The sequence below is a fragment of the Physcomitrium patens genome, chromosome 4 (genome assembly GCF_059467195.1).
Source record: "Physcomitrium patens ecotype Gransden chromosome 4, ASM5946719v1, whole genome shotgun sequence".
NCBI classification, from domain to species: Eukaryota; Viridiplantae; Streptophyta; class Bryopsida; order Funariales; family Funariaceae; genus Physcomitrium; species Physcomitrium patens.
Window position 1 is genome coordinate 13,688,536 of NC_143413.1, and position 18,538 is coordinate 13,707,073.

General features: G+C 40.1%; 3 protein-coding genes and 1 long non-coding RNA gene across 10 annotated transcripts; 2 read left to right on the plus strand and 2 right to left on the minus strand.

Moving 5' to 3' along the window:
* Positions 1–1,273: 1,273 nt before the first annotated feature.
* Positions 1,274–6,272, minus strand: LOC112281843 (recQ-mediated genome instability protein 1). Its single transcript, XM_024518785.3, has 9 exons — positions 5,119–6,272; positions 4,613–4,783; positions 4,282–4,427; positions 3,795–3,961; positions 3,170–3,631; positions 2,667–2,848; positions 2,196–2,306; positions 1,696–1,824; positions 1,274–1,500 (listed from the first exon to the last, which is right to left on the minus strand). The coding sequence occupies exons 1-9, from the start codon at positions 5,671–5,673 to the stop codon at positions 1,327–1,329; spliced, it is 2,097 nt and encodes a 698-aa protein (XP_024374553.1). The 5' UTR covers positions 5,674–6,272; the 3' UTR covers positions 1,274–1,326.
* Positions 6,273–7,014: 742 nt separating this feature from the next.
* On the minus strand, positions 7,015–9,558 carry LOC149989407 (uncharacterized). The gene is made up of 3 exons (XR_016502654.1): positions 9,097–9,558; positions 7,450–7,494; positions 7,015–7,288 (listed from the first exon to the last, which is right to left on the minus strand). It is a non-coding gene; the product is annotated as an uncharacterized LOC149989407 (long non-coding RNA).
* LOC112281119 (uncharacterized) lies at positions 9,531–12,278 on the plus strand. 7 transcript variants are annotated; one of them, XM_090249847.1, is made up of 6 exons: positions 9,578–10,215; positions 10,332–10,612; positions 10,729–10,926; positions 11,017–11,105; positions 11,811–11,875; positions 11,990–12,278. In XM_090249847.1, exons 1-5 carry the CDS (start codon positions 10,146–10,148, stop codon positions 11,824–11,826), a joined length of 654 nt encoding a protein of 217 aa, XP_090105973.1. In that variant the 5' UTR covers positions 9,578–10,145; the 3' UTR covers positions 11,827–11,875; positions 11,990–12,278. The 7 variants fall into 7 exon arrangements, with proteins under 7 accessions (XP_073389914.1, XP_090105973.1, XP_073389915.1 ...); XM_073533813.2 differs by lacking the exons at positions 11,811–11,875; positions 11,990–12,278 and having other exon boundaries at positions 9,531–9,622; positions 10,027–10,215; positions 11,017–11,561; XM_073533814.2 differs by having other exon boundaries at positions 11,811–12,278.
* Positions 12,279–14,336: 2,058 nt separating this feature from the next.
* On the plus strand, positions 14,337–18,316 carry LOC112280771 (mitochondrial import inner membrane translocase subunit TIM44-2). The gene is made up of 9 exons (XM_024516580.2): positions 14,337–15,167; positions 15,271–15,342; positions 15,623–15,687; positions 16,020–16,088; positions 16,451–16,523; positions 16,624–16,728; positions 16,885–16,956; positions 17,195–17,257; positions 17,503–18,316. Exons 1-9 carry the CDS (start codon positions 14,535–14,537, stop codon positions 17,632–17,634), a joined length of 1,284 nt encoding a protein of 427 aa, XP_024372348.1. The 5' UTR covers positions 14,337–14,534; the 3' UTR covers positions 17,635–18,316.
* Positions 18,317–18,538: the final 222 nt, after the last annotated feature.

The following is an 18,538-nucleotide window of genomic DNA, read 5'->3' on the forward strand; positions in this document are numbered from 1 at the left end:
TGGTCAATATTTAAACTGTACTATGGAGAAAGAAAAAGTAAATGTTATATCATTAAGTATTAAATCGTCCCTTATGAACATATTATCAGCAAAGACTTTCCAAAATGACAACTAAAAGCATCAATGCCGACTAATTGAAAATGACGGGAGTTGTCATCGAGAGCTACATGGGGTTTTCACAACTATCATAAATGATTATCAATACCATCTAATTAGTAAGTTTTACCCGAAAAAAATCCAACGGTCAAACATTATTCATTTGAAAATATGTATAACTAGTTTTTCTTAATAAAAATATTTTGAATATATTTTAGTACGAGTGAAGCACACAATTGCTTTCTTTATCTTTTCTTTTCTTTTCTAGCGCCATTATAACCTGTACATTCTCACCAAACATCTGGTTATCTGATATGAAATGGGTTAAAGAGTAATTAAATACTTTAGTCTTTAAACACCATCTCATATATTCATCTGGGGTATTCATTCTTTTAAAAGACATCAAACCATCGTCTACATCTCCTTACCAAACAGTTAATCTTTAAACTTCCGCTGGTCCTTTTGTCCATAGAAACTGCAAACAATCGGTAATGCTGAGTCCATTATGTGTGCTACGATTACGGGACACACCTGAGAAAATTTAGATGACATAAGATGAGGTCTGGGGTAAGCAACTTCATTGCCCTGAGATTCATTGCAGTTCTTTCTAAACGTAATAATTTTTGGTGTTAAGCACGGTCATTGTTTTGGCAATGCAAAACGTATTATACTTCTGTTCAGGCTTAACTCAAGACATGAAAGGTACCTTACTTCACCTTCTACATAGATCAAGAGTTATGGAATATACATCAAACTGGTATATATAAGCTGTGAGCAATCTGAGAAAATAGAAGCTGCAGTGAAATTCTACTGACCGGTGGATTGGCACCTCGACTGGTATTTAGGAGCACCAACCATCCACAGAAATTTCTGTCTAATTTTCCTTTACTTTCTATGCTCTGACTACAGAGCAGAACAAAGATAAGTTTTCCGGTACTGCTGTGAAACCCATCGGGGTAATTAGAAGTACGATAAATCTGATCATAAGGGTAAGCTTCAAATGTAGAGTGGACGAATAACTCGATACAATTTCTACAGTTATTTGAGAGCAAAACAAAAAGTAGAAATTAACCACTTGGGTATTTATGAGGACAAAAATAATCGATTCACCAGATGTCATTGACTTCAATCAAGATATACTAGTTTGTTATAAACTACGCTGGGTTTGAGCAGTCCATAACAAAGGTTAGTTGTTGCAATTGCAATAACAATAACTAGTTAATGGAAGGTTTAAGGTGATACATCAATGAACTCTGACTTTATTCTACTATCATGCTGCCTAAAAGACGTGTCTTTGCCAACCCGAGCCAGCAATGCAGTTAAATCCCCTTCTTTCACGCCCTCTTCCATGTGCGAAATCACAGGTAGGTCCAATATTTGTTTGTATTGAACGTACGCCAAGCCCTGCGCCCAATCAACCATGAAAATAAACATAAATGTACGCAAGAACTTAAAATTAATCTGTTAGCATCATCACGCCTTTACAGCGTCAGCTTCTAAGCTCACAATAGCCAGTGCAGTTCATCTGTATCAGCAACCCCGATTTTCGACCAAAAATTAGTAGATTTGACCAGAGCAAGCTTAGAAACGATGTCTAACCTCAAATTTTTTCAAGAAAGCCTGAAACCGCTTCATATTGCTCTTCATCTCTCGAACATCCTGAGGGTTTGAACTAGCTAGAGCTCTGTTCACTTCTTTAGGGGAAAATCCAACCATCTTCTGCACTACCTGTAACATGTGACAAGATGAGTGCCCGCTTGTGAGACACTGCATTAAGTTCAAAATTTGAATAGGTCCACGCAGGCAGCTCTGCGAAGGTATTCCCTTTTGACGCACATTCCTTATCTTAGACCTTAGCAGCTGTATTTCAACCGCCTTGTTTTAGCATTTGCTTTGTACTCACAGAAATCAGTAGTGACCATTGGAGGGCACTTCGAAAGAAACACTGGATCAAACTATCAATGATACATGAGAAAATACCAATATTGCTTGTGCATACTTAACATGTTATAGTTTATAAGACTGTAAATTTGAGCAATAGCACAATCAACTATCTTGATTTGAAGTGAACAACACAAAGACACGATGCTGGTCCTGACCTCATGGTGGATGAGAGCCTCGGTTACAAGGCTACCATCATCCACATGTACGATCAGTGCAAATTCTTCAGAGTCTTTGAATTTGAAATCTTTTACACCTGTCAGAACACACTGCAAGCAACCAGTGTGCGTATCAGTTCTCCGCCCCGTTTCGAACAATACTATAGTTTGCAACGGTGTTTGTGTACGATTTGTGGTGTAGATATGTTGATTTTGCAGGAACACGTTACATTTAGAATGAAGAGTTGGTCTCTTCTTTCCAGATTATACCGATTAACAAAAATCAGTGTACAAAGCTGCACTGTAGTTGCGAGTCGCATCATGGGAACTCCCAGCAACTTATTCAGAAAGACAAGATTTTATAATCATTAACACTCGCGCTTATGTGAGTAGAAAGCAAATGCTAAAACAAGACGGTTGAAATACAGCTGCTAAGGTCTAAGATAAGGAATGTGCGTCAAAAGGGAATACCTTGATTTTGCCAACGGCAGCATTATATCCAGGTCCTGCAGATAGCCTTTCTTTTAGGAAGGCCAGATAGGTGAAAGGTTCTTCACTAAATGAAGGAGTTTGATGCCTCTGTGAAGTGGCCGGGACACTCTCAAAATCAAAATCATCATCATCACTATCCAAGTTCATGGGAGTCTGTATACCTGCGTGACTAGCGGAAACATTTATCAGGGCAGTCTTACTCTCCAGAAATATCTACAGCTTGATTCAAGTCCTTCTGAACACAGTTGCCCGCGTGTCATCTTGGCAGAACTAACATTGTGATGTGCACTAGCAGAGATGAGATGGTCAGTGCTCATCTGAAAATTATGAAGCGATCCATCACCACAAAGTTCCTACGCGAAAAGAATTCCGAGTGATTAAAAAATAACTCTGTACATGGGCTGCTAAGCAGGCTTCCAGCACTGAAAGCCCCCTGAAGATTCTTACTCCTCCACACAGGAGAATAAGAAAAAAAGACATACCAGCACCAGGAGCTTGAGCAAGAGAATCATGTGTGGTGGTCTGCTCTACAACCCGCTGCTGTGTGCACGAAGATCCAAATGTGCTTGTTGAGATTTTAGGAGGACTGCCTTCACAAACCACTGTGTCGTTCGCAGGTGTCTGAAGCCAAGGTAATGTAGTCTGCCTTCTCTTTACCTCAAGGTTATGTACAGAAGAAGTTGCTTGTTGCACTGACACATTTAACCTGGTCTCAGTATGCGTAAGATCAACAGCAGCAGGTTCTTGTTGCACTGCGGCACTTATCCTGGTCTCAGTGAGAAGTGGGCCTACGGCAGAAGTTGTTTGCTGCACCGAAAAATTTGACCTGGTTTCGGTGCGAGCGGCATGTATACTTTGCCCTATGTTTGTATCGAGATCAAGAACAGGTGTTGCTCGAGGCTCATGGGCTGGCTGGTCCTGAGCAACAAACGACTGAAAAATACCTGAATTATACAATAAACAAAAAATATGTATTATTATAATTATTAAGTTGCTAAAAAATAGCGAGTGAGGGACTTGTGCTTCCGTGTGAACTCTAAATGCAACAAAGAATGGTGATAGCCCTGCCATTTTGTAAAAGCAATACAGCTGGAAGTAAAAGCTCACTAGCTGCAGTTGGCTGCATGGATTCCATAGAGTGCCCACGAGAATTTCCCCGCGCATTCAGTGCAGCTGTAGGATTAGCAGGATTAGTCTCATCCGTGTTTCTGACCCAAGCCGCAGCAGTCGCCCTTTCGGCCAGGGAACGGTCCCCAGGCTGCCCTCTACGGTGTCTGCTACAAGGGATTAGGTCAGCGACAATTCCATTTCCGATACTCTCAGAAAGTAGCTCTCTGTGCATTACAAAATAGCTAGCTACTAGACAACACATGTTATATGATTAAGGTCAGCACAGAAAGGCCATTCATATTTAAGAGAAAACGTAGTATTCAAAGTTCTACGAGGATAACAGCTTCGTTCTATGACCTAGTGTATGTAAGACATTAGTAAGGACATAACAATAAATGGATGTTTTAAAATTGAACAGATGGAAGTGTCATGTACAACCAATAGAAAGTGCAACAGATATGAGGGGCTGTAGGATAGAGCATACCGACTGCCCCGAGCCGGTTTATTAATTTCATGCACTGCACGTTGACGTGCTTCCTCTAAACGCGGTACAAGACCTCCTACGACTTCCACGCTATCGCAGCTTAGGAGGAAAACACCGCGTCGTACAAACACATGTCTCACACAGATCTATGTCAACATGTGCAGAGGCAAATAAATTAAAACCAGCCACTCTTTAAGCAATTTGATTGAAGGATCAATACATTATTTGGCAATTGTTACTTAAAAATCAGATTAATTGCACATGTGGTCCACGAGAGGAAAAGCGAAGGGCCATTCAGACATTGCAGCTTTCATAACAGATGGCCACGGACCTTCAACCCAGCAGGAAATAGGTTATGAAGAGCGGCGATTGGTTGATACTCGATTCCAATGACACGCTGCACGCCGTCTGTCATGGAAAGCTTCAGGCACCTGGTCGGCATTGGACCCCGCTGCTGATATCTCTCTCTCAAAGGAGCACCGATATCACTTATCTCATCCACCTGGGAAGGGGATAGAGAGTCCCACACAATCTCAGATCTTTCAATTTATAGTTGCGATTAAATTCAAGTTGGTCTCAAACCAGATTGATACCCAAGACTTTCAAAGAATGGCATGACCAAGCTAAAAATTGATAATGTGTCCTGAAAGCACACATCATTTGGTAAACAAAGTATCAGTACGATCTAAGGGTTTTAGAGTTTAAAATGCATAATGTAGAGCTGCTCACCAAAAAATGAACAGTTACCTCTTAACAAATGAGAGGGAAGGTGACGAATAAATTATCCACGTTGCCAACATTGTAATCCTGACGAAGGAAGGAGAGGGAAGGAGTCACCTGAAGAATAAATGGTCCAGAGAGCTCAGTTGCATGAAGACTCCCGAAGGAATTAGGCAAACAACCTGCGCCAACTTCATTGAAATCGGCGACAAGCAAATGCGAGAAAGCAAACTCGCCCTGCTTTTCTACTCCGAAAGTGCTAAACCCTGGTTGGGCAGTCTCCATCTCCCGAACAAACGAAGCGAGCCATTCAGAATGCACACGAATTCCCCGTTTCTGAAGCAGCTGGTGGAGAGGATTACCCAACCCGTCGTCGCTGTTTCTGTTCATGTTCTCCTGTCGAGGAACCCTACTCACAGCAGGAGTGAACGGCTCCGCGAGCGGGAAGATGGTCACGGGAGGCTCATCCTCTTCCACGGAAATGTCATCGTCCTCGATCTCGTCCTCTAACACCATGGAATCAATCCCCGGGGGAGCAACTAAGGCCGGGGCCGCAGCATTGCCCTCCGCGACAACGTGCTTCACGACCACGTCGATGTTGTCTGAGGAATCCTCGTCCGAGGAGTCGGAGAGCAGCACTCTGCTTCTGCCTCTCACCAACCTCCTCGCCATAGCTTTCTCTCCTCCCACCTCATCCCCTCAACGCTCTCCAAAATACTATAAACCCGCAACACCCTTCATCATCCCAACTCTCAGCGAAAAAAAAAAAAACAAAAACAAAAACAAAAAAACAAAAAAACCAATGCAAAACTGCACAGCTTCTTAACAATCTCAAACTCGTAGACCCTCAAAACCCCAAATTCTACAAACCCACAAACATCTTCTTCCTCCTCCAACAACCCATCTTCTCACAAACCCATCGACAACAGCAACATCAACAACAACAACTACTGCTACGATACAAGGAAATGCTACCACCCCATTGCACCGATGCACAACCAAACTCCGCCGCACCAATTCGTGCTTCAATATCTCGAATTGAAGCCTCGAAACGCAAGCAAAATTTGGTTTCGGCTCTCGATCGGAGCTTCAATGCTCACGCGCAACGGCGCCGATCACAAGCATATCTGGGTAGAATGAGGGAAGCCAAGAGGTGAAGCCTTCATAAATTATTGTGATTAATTCGTATTGTTTCGTGTTCTTTGGTTGTGGATGGTGTGTGTTTTTTCGAGTTTTTCTTGGGGTTTGAGCTCATAAAAACACACACATCTGTGATGCAAAATTTGAATTTTGAGTTGTGGGTTTTAATGCTTGTGAAGTTTGTTGCGGAATGCTTAATGTTGAAAGTATATCATTATTGTTGCTATTAGTTGAAATTGGATGGTCAAAATGAATAAGCTTATTACAATTTGAAATAGATCGTGAAACATGTGCTTCGATATAAATTTGATACAATTGAAAGAAGTGAGTTTTGTGAAATGAAAAGAAATTGTTAGGGAAGTTTAAAAAGTTGCATATTTGTGAATGGTGTCATGGTAGTCATTGATGTTTATTTTTATTTAATTGAATCATAAAATTAGTGAAAAAAATAATTTTGTTACTCTGATGATAAAGATGAATTTGAGTCATGTTCAAATATTCTTCATCTTTATCCAATCATTACATGTAAGCAATTCTTCAATTTTAGGTTGCACTTCACATAGTATCATTTGCAAATGCTTTGCAAAAATTCAGCATAAAGGTATATTCATAAAAGTTAATTGAGTAAGTCATAGCTTAAGCTACTATTTAAAAATTGATTATTTTATTAGATGTAAATAATTTGCAACATCGGCATCAAAAATGCACATTGGACATTGTCATCAATGCTTTAAGTAGTATCTTATAAAACTCTAATATCTTAGTATTTGAATTAGTACTGTTACTTTTCAATAATTGTTTTCATTATTGCCCTCACCTCAAGACAAACATTAGTATGGAAAACATAAAAAAGGACAACAGGGTAGTGGATAATGGGATAAGGAGATAATCTTTAAATGAACAAAGATATAGTGGAGCTTCAATCTATGCAAGGGTGGGCATGGTATGGGCTCCACCCCCAGCAAGATGTGACCATATACTTCATAATATAACTTGCATGTTTCATCTTTTCAAGGATTTTTACCTGGTGTACTACCTCATATGTTTTCAACTTCTGTTAGATTGATTCTCCAACCCATTCCCAATCTTTGCAGCTTAGTAATAATTGAATCTAATGGTTTGACATGTATAACAATGTTGAGATACACTGTCACAAATAACTCCACATGAGCACATGCATGTTCACTACAGATCAAACAATTGCCATGAGGCAGTGAATGCAGTTTTGCCTAATCCACAGTTGAATCCAATTGTATCAGCAAAACAATCAACAAACAGAAGTTTGCTAATGGTAAAGCTCTGCCTTACATGGGTATCTGGGAAATGAAATTGCATCTTTGATATTGGCTAACCCTGCAGCAAAGGGAACCATGAGATCAAAACCAAGGCCAAACTCAACATGCTTCACTGTTCAGTGTTGCCTCAAGTTAATACACCACTCATCAGGCTAGAGAAGCATGAAGATCCCCTTCAACTTGAGCATTAATACACCAAATCCTACTTGTTGTTCCTCCATGAAATAGAACTAAGGGGAAACTTGGAACCCAATTCAAGGACATTTAACATCAGCGACCTGATTCTGCCTTGCCATTTAGAAACGACTATCTGTCTCATGTCTTTTGTACCACTTATCATCTAATAGTGCCAACTAATCCCAAGCATCCAGACATGATTCCCTCTGACTTCCACCTTAGAGCTCTCCAACATACTCGGTCCAGTTATTTCAGTAGTTGTACACAAGTACTTGCTTCTTCTATACAACTGGAAAGTATTTGTCGTTCTAGATGAAAAGGAGACTAAGGGACACACAAGAAACCGTGGCATTCAATGTTGTTTTAGCTTCAATTAACATGATAAAAACTCTTCAGCTAATCCACAAACTGTATGTTTAGATTACCTTTCATGCTTGGATGCAAGATCATTTCCCCACTCTACCTTGCCATCAAGCCTCCTCTCAGTATCATTTTGAGTTAGAGGAAACACTTAGCCTAGTCATACCATCTAAATATTGACAAAGAAGAATGCCATCGAATGAAGTAAACAAAAAAAGCCACATCAATTCAGATACGTCTCTCCAGTGATAACGCGGTGTTCATGAATCTTCTCGCTTGTAGTTGGTAGTTACATGTTCAAAAGCAAAAAGACAACAACTTGGTGTTTATAATACCAAGGCGTAAAAGCCTTACCTTCTCCAAATCTCAAAAGTTTCTGAATACGTGATACGGACGAATGGCGTCGATGCCAATAGCTTCGAACGATCCACAGCAGCCTTTTCATACATGATCGATATAAACTTCATATTTTTTAAACAGAGGTCTAACAAACAACTAATGACGCATTAACCTCACGTAATCCTTCCCACAGTTCACGTCATCGTCACCTCCCGTTTCCGTCGTCACACCTATTTCGAGCCTTTAATGAAGACGGTGAAATTTACCTAGCAAACAACAAGCACGATTTCTCCCTCAGCTCTGAACCCCTGGACCCATGAACTACAACCCCTTTCTGATGTTTCCAGACTTTTTCTTTTTTTTCGACACATGTATTTCTCATGATATATGTGAATCATGGTAAGTGCAGGCTTTGATGAAGGCCCAAGACTACGCTGCAGAATTGGAGGCTAGAGTCAGCTTGAAGTCCAGGCCACCCAGGAAAGGAGGTGGAGAGATCGACTATACTGCGAGATTTTTTCCTCGACCATAATATATTTGACAGTGTCGGGACAGCTACAAGTACATAATTTCGCATTTGCACCAAGCAATGTATGCAATTGGATCTACATTCAGAGCAGAGAACTCACACACGACGAGGCACCTGGCGGAGTTCTGGATGATCGGGCCACTGATCGTCTTGGCAGACATGTAAACTGTCACAAAGAGGACGAAGGAATTCACAATTGGCGACATACGGGATTCAGAGCAGAGTCAAGTTCACCATCCTACATGGGATTGTTACCGGAGGTCGTACTTCGATGCAGGCGGTGATCGAGATGTGTTGTTCTGACGTGAGGCTGATCACCACTACACAGCTGACCTGCAACCCTTCTCCCTTTCATCCTTGCTGCTCATTTCTTCACTTTAGTAAGACTTTTTTGAAGCCTAGATAGTCTTCAATAACACTTAACTGAACCATATGTATCAAGACAAACATGAAACTGGAATCTCCTGTCTTCCGCCTGTAGAAACAGCTATCGACAAGGGAACGCCATTTGGATCGTAAATGTTCGTATCACTATCAAGTTTCATAGATCCTCATTACAGACTGGTCACAACACAGAATTTTATCAAATTCCCCAAGGGATGGATGTTGCTTTGAAACCATATGCACAGACACTGTGCTTTGAAGGGTCACATCCATTAGGATCAAGAGACAGCTTGACATGAATTTTCGTCCCAGACAGTCATGTCTTGACATACCGCGTTGTGAACTGTGCACGTTCTGAGTTCCGCTTCCTTCAAAATCGCTTCGAATTTTCACCAAGGTCCTGAGAGTATCGAATCACGTGACATTTACCGCGTCACTGCAACACACTGTGGCCATCCACTATTTCACATTGAAATGATCATACGAAATCGCGCTGCAGCTGATAACAGATCACATTCAGCTGATAACTGACTTTATTCCTGTCCGCTTTGTGTTCTATCTAAGTTTGAGTAAAAGGCATTTTGTCATAGAAAGTTTGAGATGAGTCTGTACCTATTATTGGGCGCGGTGAGCATCATGTAACCCAACTTGAGGGCATTGTCGATTTTCAGGCAATTAATCAATTCTGTATCAGTGATGTGGAGTGAGATGGTTCTTCAGTTTTACAATGCTGGATTAGTTGTCAAGTTGTGCTCACGTTGAATGAAAATGTCAGATTAATGTGACTCTCATGTGGCGAAGGTTGGTGGAGTTGTTGCGCCGTCGACGTCAGAGTAACTAAACCCAGTTCTTCTTGCTTACGCCTGCGGCATTGGTAACCATTTGGGTGAAGAGCCTGAAGACACACTAAGTTACTCCAAATGGGTCACTCCAAGGAAGATTGTCAAAAACTTCGGTGCAAGGAAGCAAAGCCCATCGTCTTCGTCCTCGGTGCGTAACATCTCATCGCATCCCCCCATAGTTTCATTTATTGGAGTTAATTCTTGACCCACTCTGAAAACTTCAAGGATGTTCTCACGATCTCTGAACGTTATGACAATCGGCAGGTGGGCCGGGGTCGGGGAAAGGAACACAATGTGACAGAATAGTGCGGGACTTCGGATTCCTACACTTATCATCAGGTGATCTGCTACGGGAAGAGGTAAAGAAAGGAACAGAACTCGGGCGAGAGTGTGAGCAACTAATGAAGGACGGGAAGCTGGTTCCTGTCCAAATCACCTTAAACCTAATCAAGAAAGCCATGGAGGAGAGCAAGACAACGGCCAACGGCTACCTCGTCGACGGATTTCCTCGTGCCATAGACCAAGCAGAGCTATTCGAGGAGAAGGTAACAATAATCGCAAGGTAACCCACCAAATCAAATAACCACAAAACAAGGAAGAAATCCACATTGTCCAGGCAAAGGCAGGCATCTAAGCAAAGTCGTGCAATGAACTCACTCAGGTCGGGAGACCGAGATTGGTGATCTTCTTAGAGTGCCCTAAAGGGGAGATGGAGAAGAGGTTGTTAAAGAGAGGAGAGACAAGCGGGCGCAGCGACGACAACATGACCACCATTCTCAAGCGCTTCGACACATTCCAACGAGAATCGCTGCCAGTGGTTCAGTTCTACAACCACCTCCAGCAAAACCTCGTAATAAAGGTGCCCTCCATCTCCCCCATCTCCTGTTTGCATCACAATCCACATCACACCCACACACTCGACGCTCAGCATTGGCTCTGAACTGAGCAGGTATCGTCTGTTCCACCTCCGGACGAAGTATACAAGCAGATATACTGCGCCATCTTGAGCTTCCGAGGAGGCATGGACGGTGATACAAAGTGTGCACGGCCTCCCTCCCATACCTGTGACTTGATGAGCTAGTTGTTCAGTTGCCAAGCTCACTCTCTTCTTAAAAAACTTGCGTTCCTCGACTGATTTTGAGTCCCAGTGTATTTCATTTTCGTGTACAATTCACTGTGGTTGTGTTTTCCCTGCTACACTCAACGTCTTCAGCATGTGGGAAGCATAGAATCTTGACGCCGAGGTTTCTTATCAGTTACTGAACCCTTCTTATGAGAGCACCAGCAAGCTACGAAGTGAATGGTTTGGGTGTTGAGAAAGAGGAAGTGTGTTTACTTACTAGTAGATCTTCTGATAGAGCCCTCTGATATTGTCATATTTCACCACTTGGATATTGAATCGTCACATATGTTTTCATAAAGCAATCTGTGCATGCATTGTATAAGAGAACTGTGCAACAGTAATGTTTCATCAAGCACCATTCTACTCCAAAACCCTCTGTTGGAAGTCTAATTATCCTGTGTTGTCATGGATGAGAATTACCCAATTGTTAGAGAAGGAAACATCTGCTGCACTTTGCCTTTCTTTCCATGATTTGTGAGTTCTGGGCTATTACTCATCTGTGAATTGGATTGGAATAGAAGTTAAGATTGAGATGTGGTGTCCTCTTTTGAAAGCATTTACTGATTGCATACAACTCAATGCCTCATGCAACTGAGATATCTTTTTTTGTGTTTTGCAAGCTTTGCTGTTCAATAAAGGACACCCCATGAATATCACATATCGTGTGAGCTGAATATCTGACATGGTAAGTACGAGAATGCATGAGCTGAATTTGAGAATTACCTCCTTCAAAAATACATAGGATAATTAATCGTAACTTTCTCATATCTCAATGAGTGGATTTTGACCAACACTGAAGAATACTTTTGGTGCAAGAGTTTGAACCTCCTTGTCCTAAGAAGGAAAAACAAAAAAAAACAAACAAGGTGTTTCAAGCAACCCACTATGGCTATCACATGAAGCATGCTTGACAAAGAGGTGTTTGTTTTTTTAAGAACCTACAGTCATTTGGGGAAAAAGTTTTACACAGCATTACACATGTTAATATGTCCTAAATAACATTTGAAAATTTCACAGTGATATTTTATTATCCTATAAATTATGAAAACTGTGAAGTAATTTACAATGTTGACAAGCATTTACAAAAATGGGTCATGAATAGCAGAATCTAGTGTGAATCAAAGTCTTTTAAAAAGAAGGAAATTCTAAAAATGAAACCATAAATTTCTTAGTTCCCATTTTGTTTTTAGTTAGCTGTATGCAGGCACAGATGGTAACAAATAACCCATCTATTCCACAACCTCTAAGAAAATTGACAAGTTATTCATTTGATAAAGTAAAAGATGTTAGGAGCTGAAAATGAGTTAATAACAAAATTGCTATCCTTGCTTGTATGTCTTGAGTTTGTTTTATATATTGTAAAAAAAATTAATGTCGGAAACTAAAATTAGAAATACTCTTGTTATAGCATCAATAAGTTATTAATGATACAGATACCATATTAAATTATACAACTCAAAATATCTTTGAATACCTTCAAATGCAACTAAATATCTTGAACCAATCAATAGTATGGCTATAAGAAACATGTTGATGTATGGAACAACGTACTAAACTTTATTTGAAAAAAGTAGTTTTACAAGTGAATTTTAACAAAGAATCTAAAGTGGAATATAAATGTATTTACAAAAGAGATGTATAGGTGCATTTTAATTATAATTAAATTTAGAATGTATATAAATTAATGAATTAAGAATATAAATATAAAAATTATAACATCAAAATTAATACATAAATTTTTTTGAATAGTTATATTGATTTTTTATAATTTTCTATTCATAAGTATTTACTTATATACATAAATCATTTATTTTACTAGGTACTATGATATTGTTTAATTTTAGACTAAAAGTAGAAAGATTATCCTAATTAATTTAGTAACAAATGATTTGACAAGATTAAATGGTGTTGCAAGTAAGAATTAAACCTATAAGTGACATAATGATATTTTTTCTCAAAACAAATATTAGAAAACATGTGCATGTATATGTGTTTTTATATATATATATATATATAGCAAGAGAGAGAGAGAGAGATTAGTGTTATCAAGTAGCACTGTAGAACTTTATATTGTGCATATTCATTGTATTTCTATTCACTATATCAACAAATCATCCACAAATAGTATTTTTTATGTCATCCAATAATACTTCTACAAAACCACATATTAAATAAATCATAATCATTATTAAGACTTTTGATATGATAATGAAAATCAAATTCTACAACATTTGCATGCAATTATTACTCCATTCAAGTCAATGTATCAATCTAATGTACAAATAAAGATCCTCATTCATCTAAGTAAACAATCTTGCTCCAAATTAAGGCTCTAATTTGTAAAATAATAATTGGATTTTACATGTTATAGAACTAATATATTGCACAATACACTTCTGCAACAAACTCAAGTTGAAGTTTTGAATACTTTTTAACCATTATGTCAAAAGACTTTAGAATTTTATAACTTCTACAATTTCATGATTTGAATAAACACAAAACAATGTTGGTTTAGAAAATATTGTTGATGCTATATTTAGAGTATACATGCACACTATCTTAATTTCTAATATGCAGTTTTGTTTTTAACCAACTGAATATTAATGTAAGTTGAGTTTATTGTCAATTTCTTGTCAAACCCAATTTCTTGTCAAGCAGACAACTCCTTAACTTGAAAACTGCCATAAAGCGTTGCCATGTAGGCACTTTCAATTATAACATCTATTGACCATTTGCTTCTAGTGTGAAAGCCAAGGAGTCAATGTTTTTTTTTTTTTTTTTTTTTTTTTTTTCCTTTCTCACCAATCATGTTGCTAGAATCCTTTGTCCGCTCAACAATTGAACACAATGTGTAGTGGTTCTCGAAGCCATGTATACCAACCAAGTAATTTTTAATCTAAAAGTGGGTTGTCCAAAAAAACAAAAGTCATATAATGGAGTGATTCGATTTCATTCTTATCTAATATGAAATACATGGCCATGATCCAATCACAAACCCTCATCAGAGGAGACGAAATTGACACGTGGCAAATCTGGTGCGAAAGATGGATTGAGATTAAGTTCGGAAGTTTCGAGGAGGGAGCCGTTCGCGCGCTTCACCGCAGAGGCCTAAGGCGCAATCAGGGTCCAGCAGGGACTGTAGTTGCACTGGAGCCCGATCACATAATGGGAGGGACAAGGTTTTGGTGATTAGGGTTAGGGTTTGGTGTTTTTCTTTATTCTTTTTTCCTCACATTGAGGTCTTCACAATCCTTGCCAAAATCAATTCCTCTACAGCTTTGTATGGTTAGCGACCTTTGTGCGTTGTGAGGAATTGTGGGTTGGGATTGGGTGCAACAGCTGCCATGGCGCTGCGGCAGTTGTCCCAAAGGACGGGGAAGGCTTTGAATGGTAGAGGAGCCGCGGCTACCATCTTGACGAGGAAACTGTTGTTATTGCATGGGAATGGGCTCCCTTCGACTTCCTCCTCCTTGGTGTCGCCTGGTGTTGGGAGAAGCCTGACCGGGCAACATGTCATTGACAGGATTAGAGTGCTGCCTCAATTTTATGAGCTGGTGCCCTCTGCGTCATCGTCGCCTATGTTGGACGTTTTACATTTTTCAAGTAGAGCGGGAGAGTCTGAGAAGCAGCCATCGCAGAGTTCCAATGAAACCTCGTCTTCCTCTTCCTCCAGTATTCCAACTTCGAGGGTTTTATTGAAGAAAGTTAGTGATTCAGTTCGGAATGCTGCGTCATCTGCAGGAAATGTCGTTCACAAGATGAAAGAAGCCAAGTTAGTGGATTCTGTGAGGACAGGGTACAATTTTCTGAAAGAGGAGATGACCAGTACCACCCCACGGAGGAAACCTAATACTTCTGCCTCAGAGGATGCTCGTGTGCGTGAAGCTCCTCCTGAGAATACCACTGTTAACGCTATAGTTCCGGTTGTTAAAAAGACTACTGGGTGGGAGAAGAGATGGGAGACTCTGAAAGAGAAGGTGAGAGACCTCGATGATTCTCCAGTGATGTGATCATTTCTACTGTTCAGGGTGTTTGTGAAATTGAGTGTTGCAGATGGACTAATCAGATGACCTTTTATAGGCAAGATCACACCCAGCCTTCAAGCGAATCAAGACTGTCACCGACCATCCGGTGGTCACCAAGGGTCAAGAAGTAAGCTCCTTGCTCAGGGTGTTTAAGATTCTTTTATCGAATATAATCTGACTTGAATTCGAAATCTAGACGTACTGTAATCAAGCAGGGTAATTGCGTCATAGTGTGTATAATTTGGTGTGTAAATAGTAAATGGTTAAAGATCTGGTTCACCTGTGGCACGCTCATCCTTGTCAAGACTTTTACTCTTAGTCTATCTATGAACTGGTGTGCTATGTACGTGAAGAGCAACCGATGTTCATAATTTTAGCTGAATTCTTATTTCGCATATTTTTCTCAGTTGGCCGAGGACATTCGGGAAAGATGGGAGACCAGCGACAGTCCTGTAGTTCACAGAATTCAAGAGTAAGTGCTCTTATTCACTTACCAGAATTTTTGATGTAATTACGGATCTATTATTATGGTGTGGTGTCTTAGTCACTGCAATATCTCTAGACTAAACAGCGAAAGGTCTGTTCTTACTGCATGAATGCATTTATTAAAGCTTTGAAAGACACAATTAGAGTTCCTTTGCGCTTTCTAGCTTACGAAAACCTGTCTCGCTTCTAAAGATGTATCTTGGATCTTGAGTAATCAATAAATTTTGATTTGACACCAATGCTCAATCGAATTAGGTCAGATAGTGTCCTAGTGTAGAAGGGAGAATGATGTGGTGATGCGTTTTACGTTTTCTGCAGTTTAAATGAATCCATTTTTGGTGAAACAGCGACTGCTGTAGCTATGCGCGAGATCCGTCGTCATGACCCGTAAGTATTCTCATGGCTTGCTTGTTGTTATAATTGCATCGATTGATTTGATTTGCAACATGCATTAATGGCAGTACCTTTGTCATTTTCAGCGGTAATGGGAAGTATTATCGAGGTAGCGAAGAGGTATCTTGTAGCTTGATGACGTACCGAGTTCTTAGCAATCTTTTGTTCTGTTCTGTTGTGGAGTCCCTAAATGCACTTAGAGCCTCCACTCTGTACTCTTATGAGCTCCTGCATAGTCAACACTGTTCGAGGGAGGAAGAAGATTGCCTCCTGCTTCTCTGTGCCTCACTTTGGTTGTCACTACATGCATGCTAGCTCCTTGGATTACTAATCTGAAATACTGGAGCTTGATGCAGATCATTTACGTTTTCAGATTTTCTTGCTGAAGTTCAAGAAGAGATACGACCTACACTTCGAGCTTATCTTAAGGTAAAGATCTTCTTTCGTAGGAAATAGCTTAAAGCAATGCTTTTATACCGTACTGTCTTACGCAGTGTATTTATCAAATCAAGTGTTTCTTTTGTATCAGGGTGATTTTGCCACTTTGAGAAAGAAGTGTAGTAGGGAGGTGGTAGAGCGATGTCAAGCAGAGAGAAGGGCATTAGAGAGTCAAGGAATCTTCTTGGATAATGAGGTATGCTTCTTTCACCGATTTGTGCACTGGCACGTTTTGATGGCTGCTATCATAATTGCGTACAACAGAACCTTCATATTATGTTGCTTGCGTGATACAGAACAAACTTTCTAGATGAATTTAACAACAGGTCTGTGTTTCTTCGCATGTGCACAGATTTTACATATTTCTGATGTTGAGATAAAGGAGACCAAGTTGTTGGGAAACGCACCTATTATTATAATCAATGTAAGTACTCACATCACGTATGTATTCTCTTTAGTTCAGTTTGCCACGGTGCTACCCATAGTTTATCTGACTTGTGAAACATGACTTGGAAGGTTTTTGGTTATTGGCTGTGTGTTTTTAATTTATTCGGAGGAATCATCAATTCTTCGAATGCCACGTCTTTTCGTACTGTTGCCCGAAGAGACTTCAGGAAACACATCTATGTTATATTGCCGTTGATTACTTTACTTCGTGGCAGTTTCAAACTCAGCAAATTCATTGCGCTCGGAACAAGGATGGAAATATAATTGAGGGAGCTAGGGTACGCCAAAACTTCCTCTATGTCATGCTCCTTCTGTAACTTTTATTTTAAACTTTTCTCATATAACACGTAATGTGATGAGGCAGAAGATTTGTATCGAATTTCGGTGGTCAACATTACAGCTTAGGCTTTATTTGGTCGTAAATTTGGAGGTTATTGTATTGTGTGTCTGGTATGGGTAGAATATTTGTGCTCAAGGTAATACAACACGAACCCTGGGTTGATTCTGCCTTGTCATTTTGTAGGATGACATTCACACTGTGTTTTATGCTTGGGCCATGCAACAAGAGAGTCCGGAGGAGACGAATCGTGGAGAATTTCATACGCGGTGGAAACTAAGAGAGATGCAGCAAGCTGGCATGCAGGCTCTCATTTAATTGATAGGTCATAGAAGTACCCCTTGCTGAGTTTAAAGGTTCGCTGTTTGGGCTTTTATCAAACCCCTTGACAACAAATTCGTTTCTATGTTGAGGCACGCAACCACAAACTGCTACTAGGGAGGCGAGTGCAAAATGTGTTTTAGCCCACAATAAGTGGTTGGGACATTGCTACTTGAGGTTTCTTTAGCGTACCCACATTTGGGAAGTTCTTGCTCTCTTTCTCTCTCCCTGTCTTGAAGAGCTACAAAAAGCTTTCTCGCAGCAGACAACCATCTGATATGAAGCGCCGTGCAATTTAGCGGTCAAGGATTGGCAATGTTTTCCTGTGCTGCTGTAGCTGAAACGCGGAATTACTGGAGTTTCCAGCATAGTGAAGGCGTTCGAATGTCACACTTCTCATGCTGGAGGTTGCACCCCATTTGATTGGTTCTTTAGCTACTCTTACCAATCCAGTTTTAAGAGATTTTTTTTTTCTTTTTTTCTTTACTTCATATAGAGCAGTCCCTTCTGGTAGACGAACCCCTAAAGGGGTTTTACTAATTCTTAAACGGTCTTGATAGGTACACTCAGGACTCGGAATGTCTTCCCGACATTACATTCAATTCGTAGTAGTAACTGGAAGTTGAAGCATTGTAAATGGACAGATTGCAAAATCGCAGAGCTTGTTCACTTGTGGGTATCTGACGACCAATTGAGTTCGTTGATTATGGGTCTTTGGTGATACGTTTCAACTTGTGGCAACCTTCGTCTTGTTGAGAGTCAGATTGTCTCATCTTGTGCAAACTATCTATCAAGGGCACCAGTTGGATGATTTGTAGCTTGGAGCACCACACTCATTTAAACTACCCGCCTATGAGCTTGGAATTGGAATCGTATGAGCTTTTCATTGTTTCTACCCTTT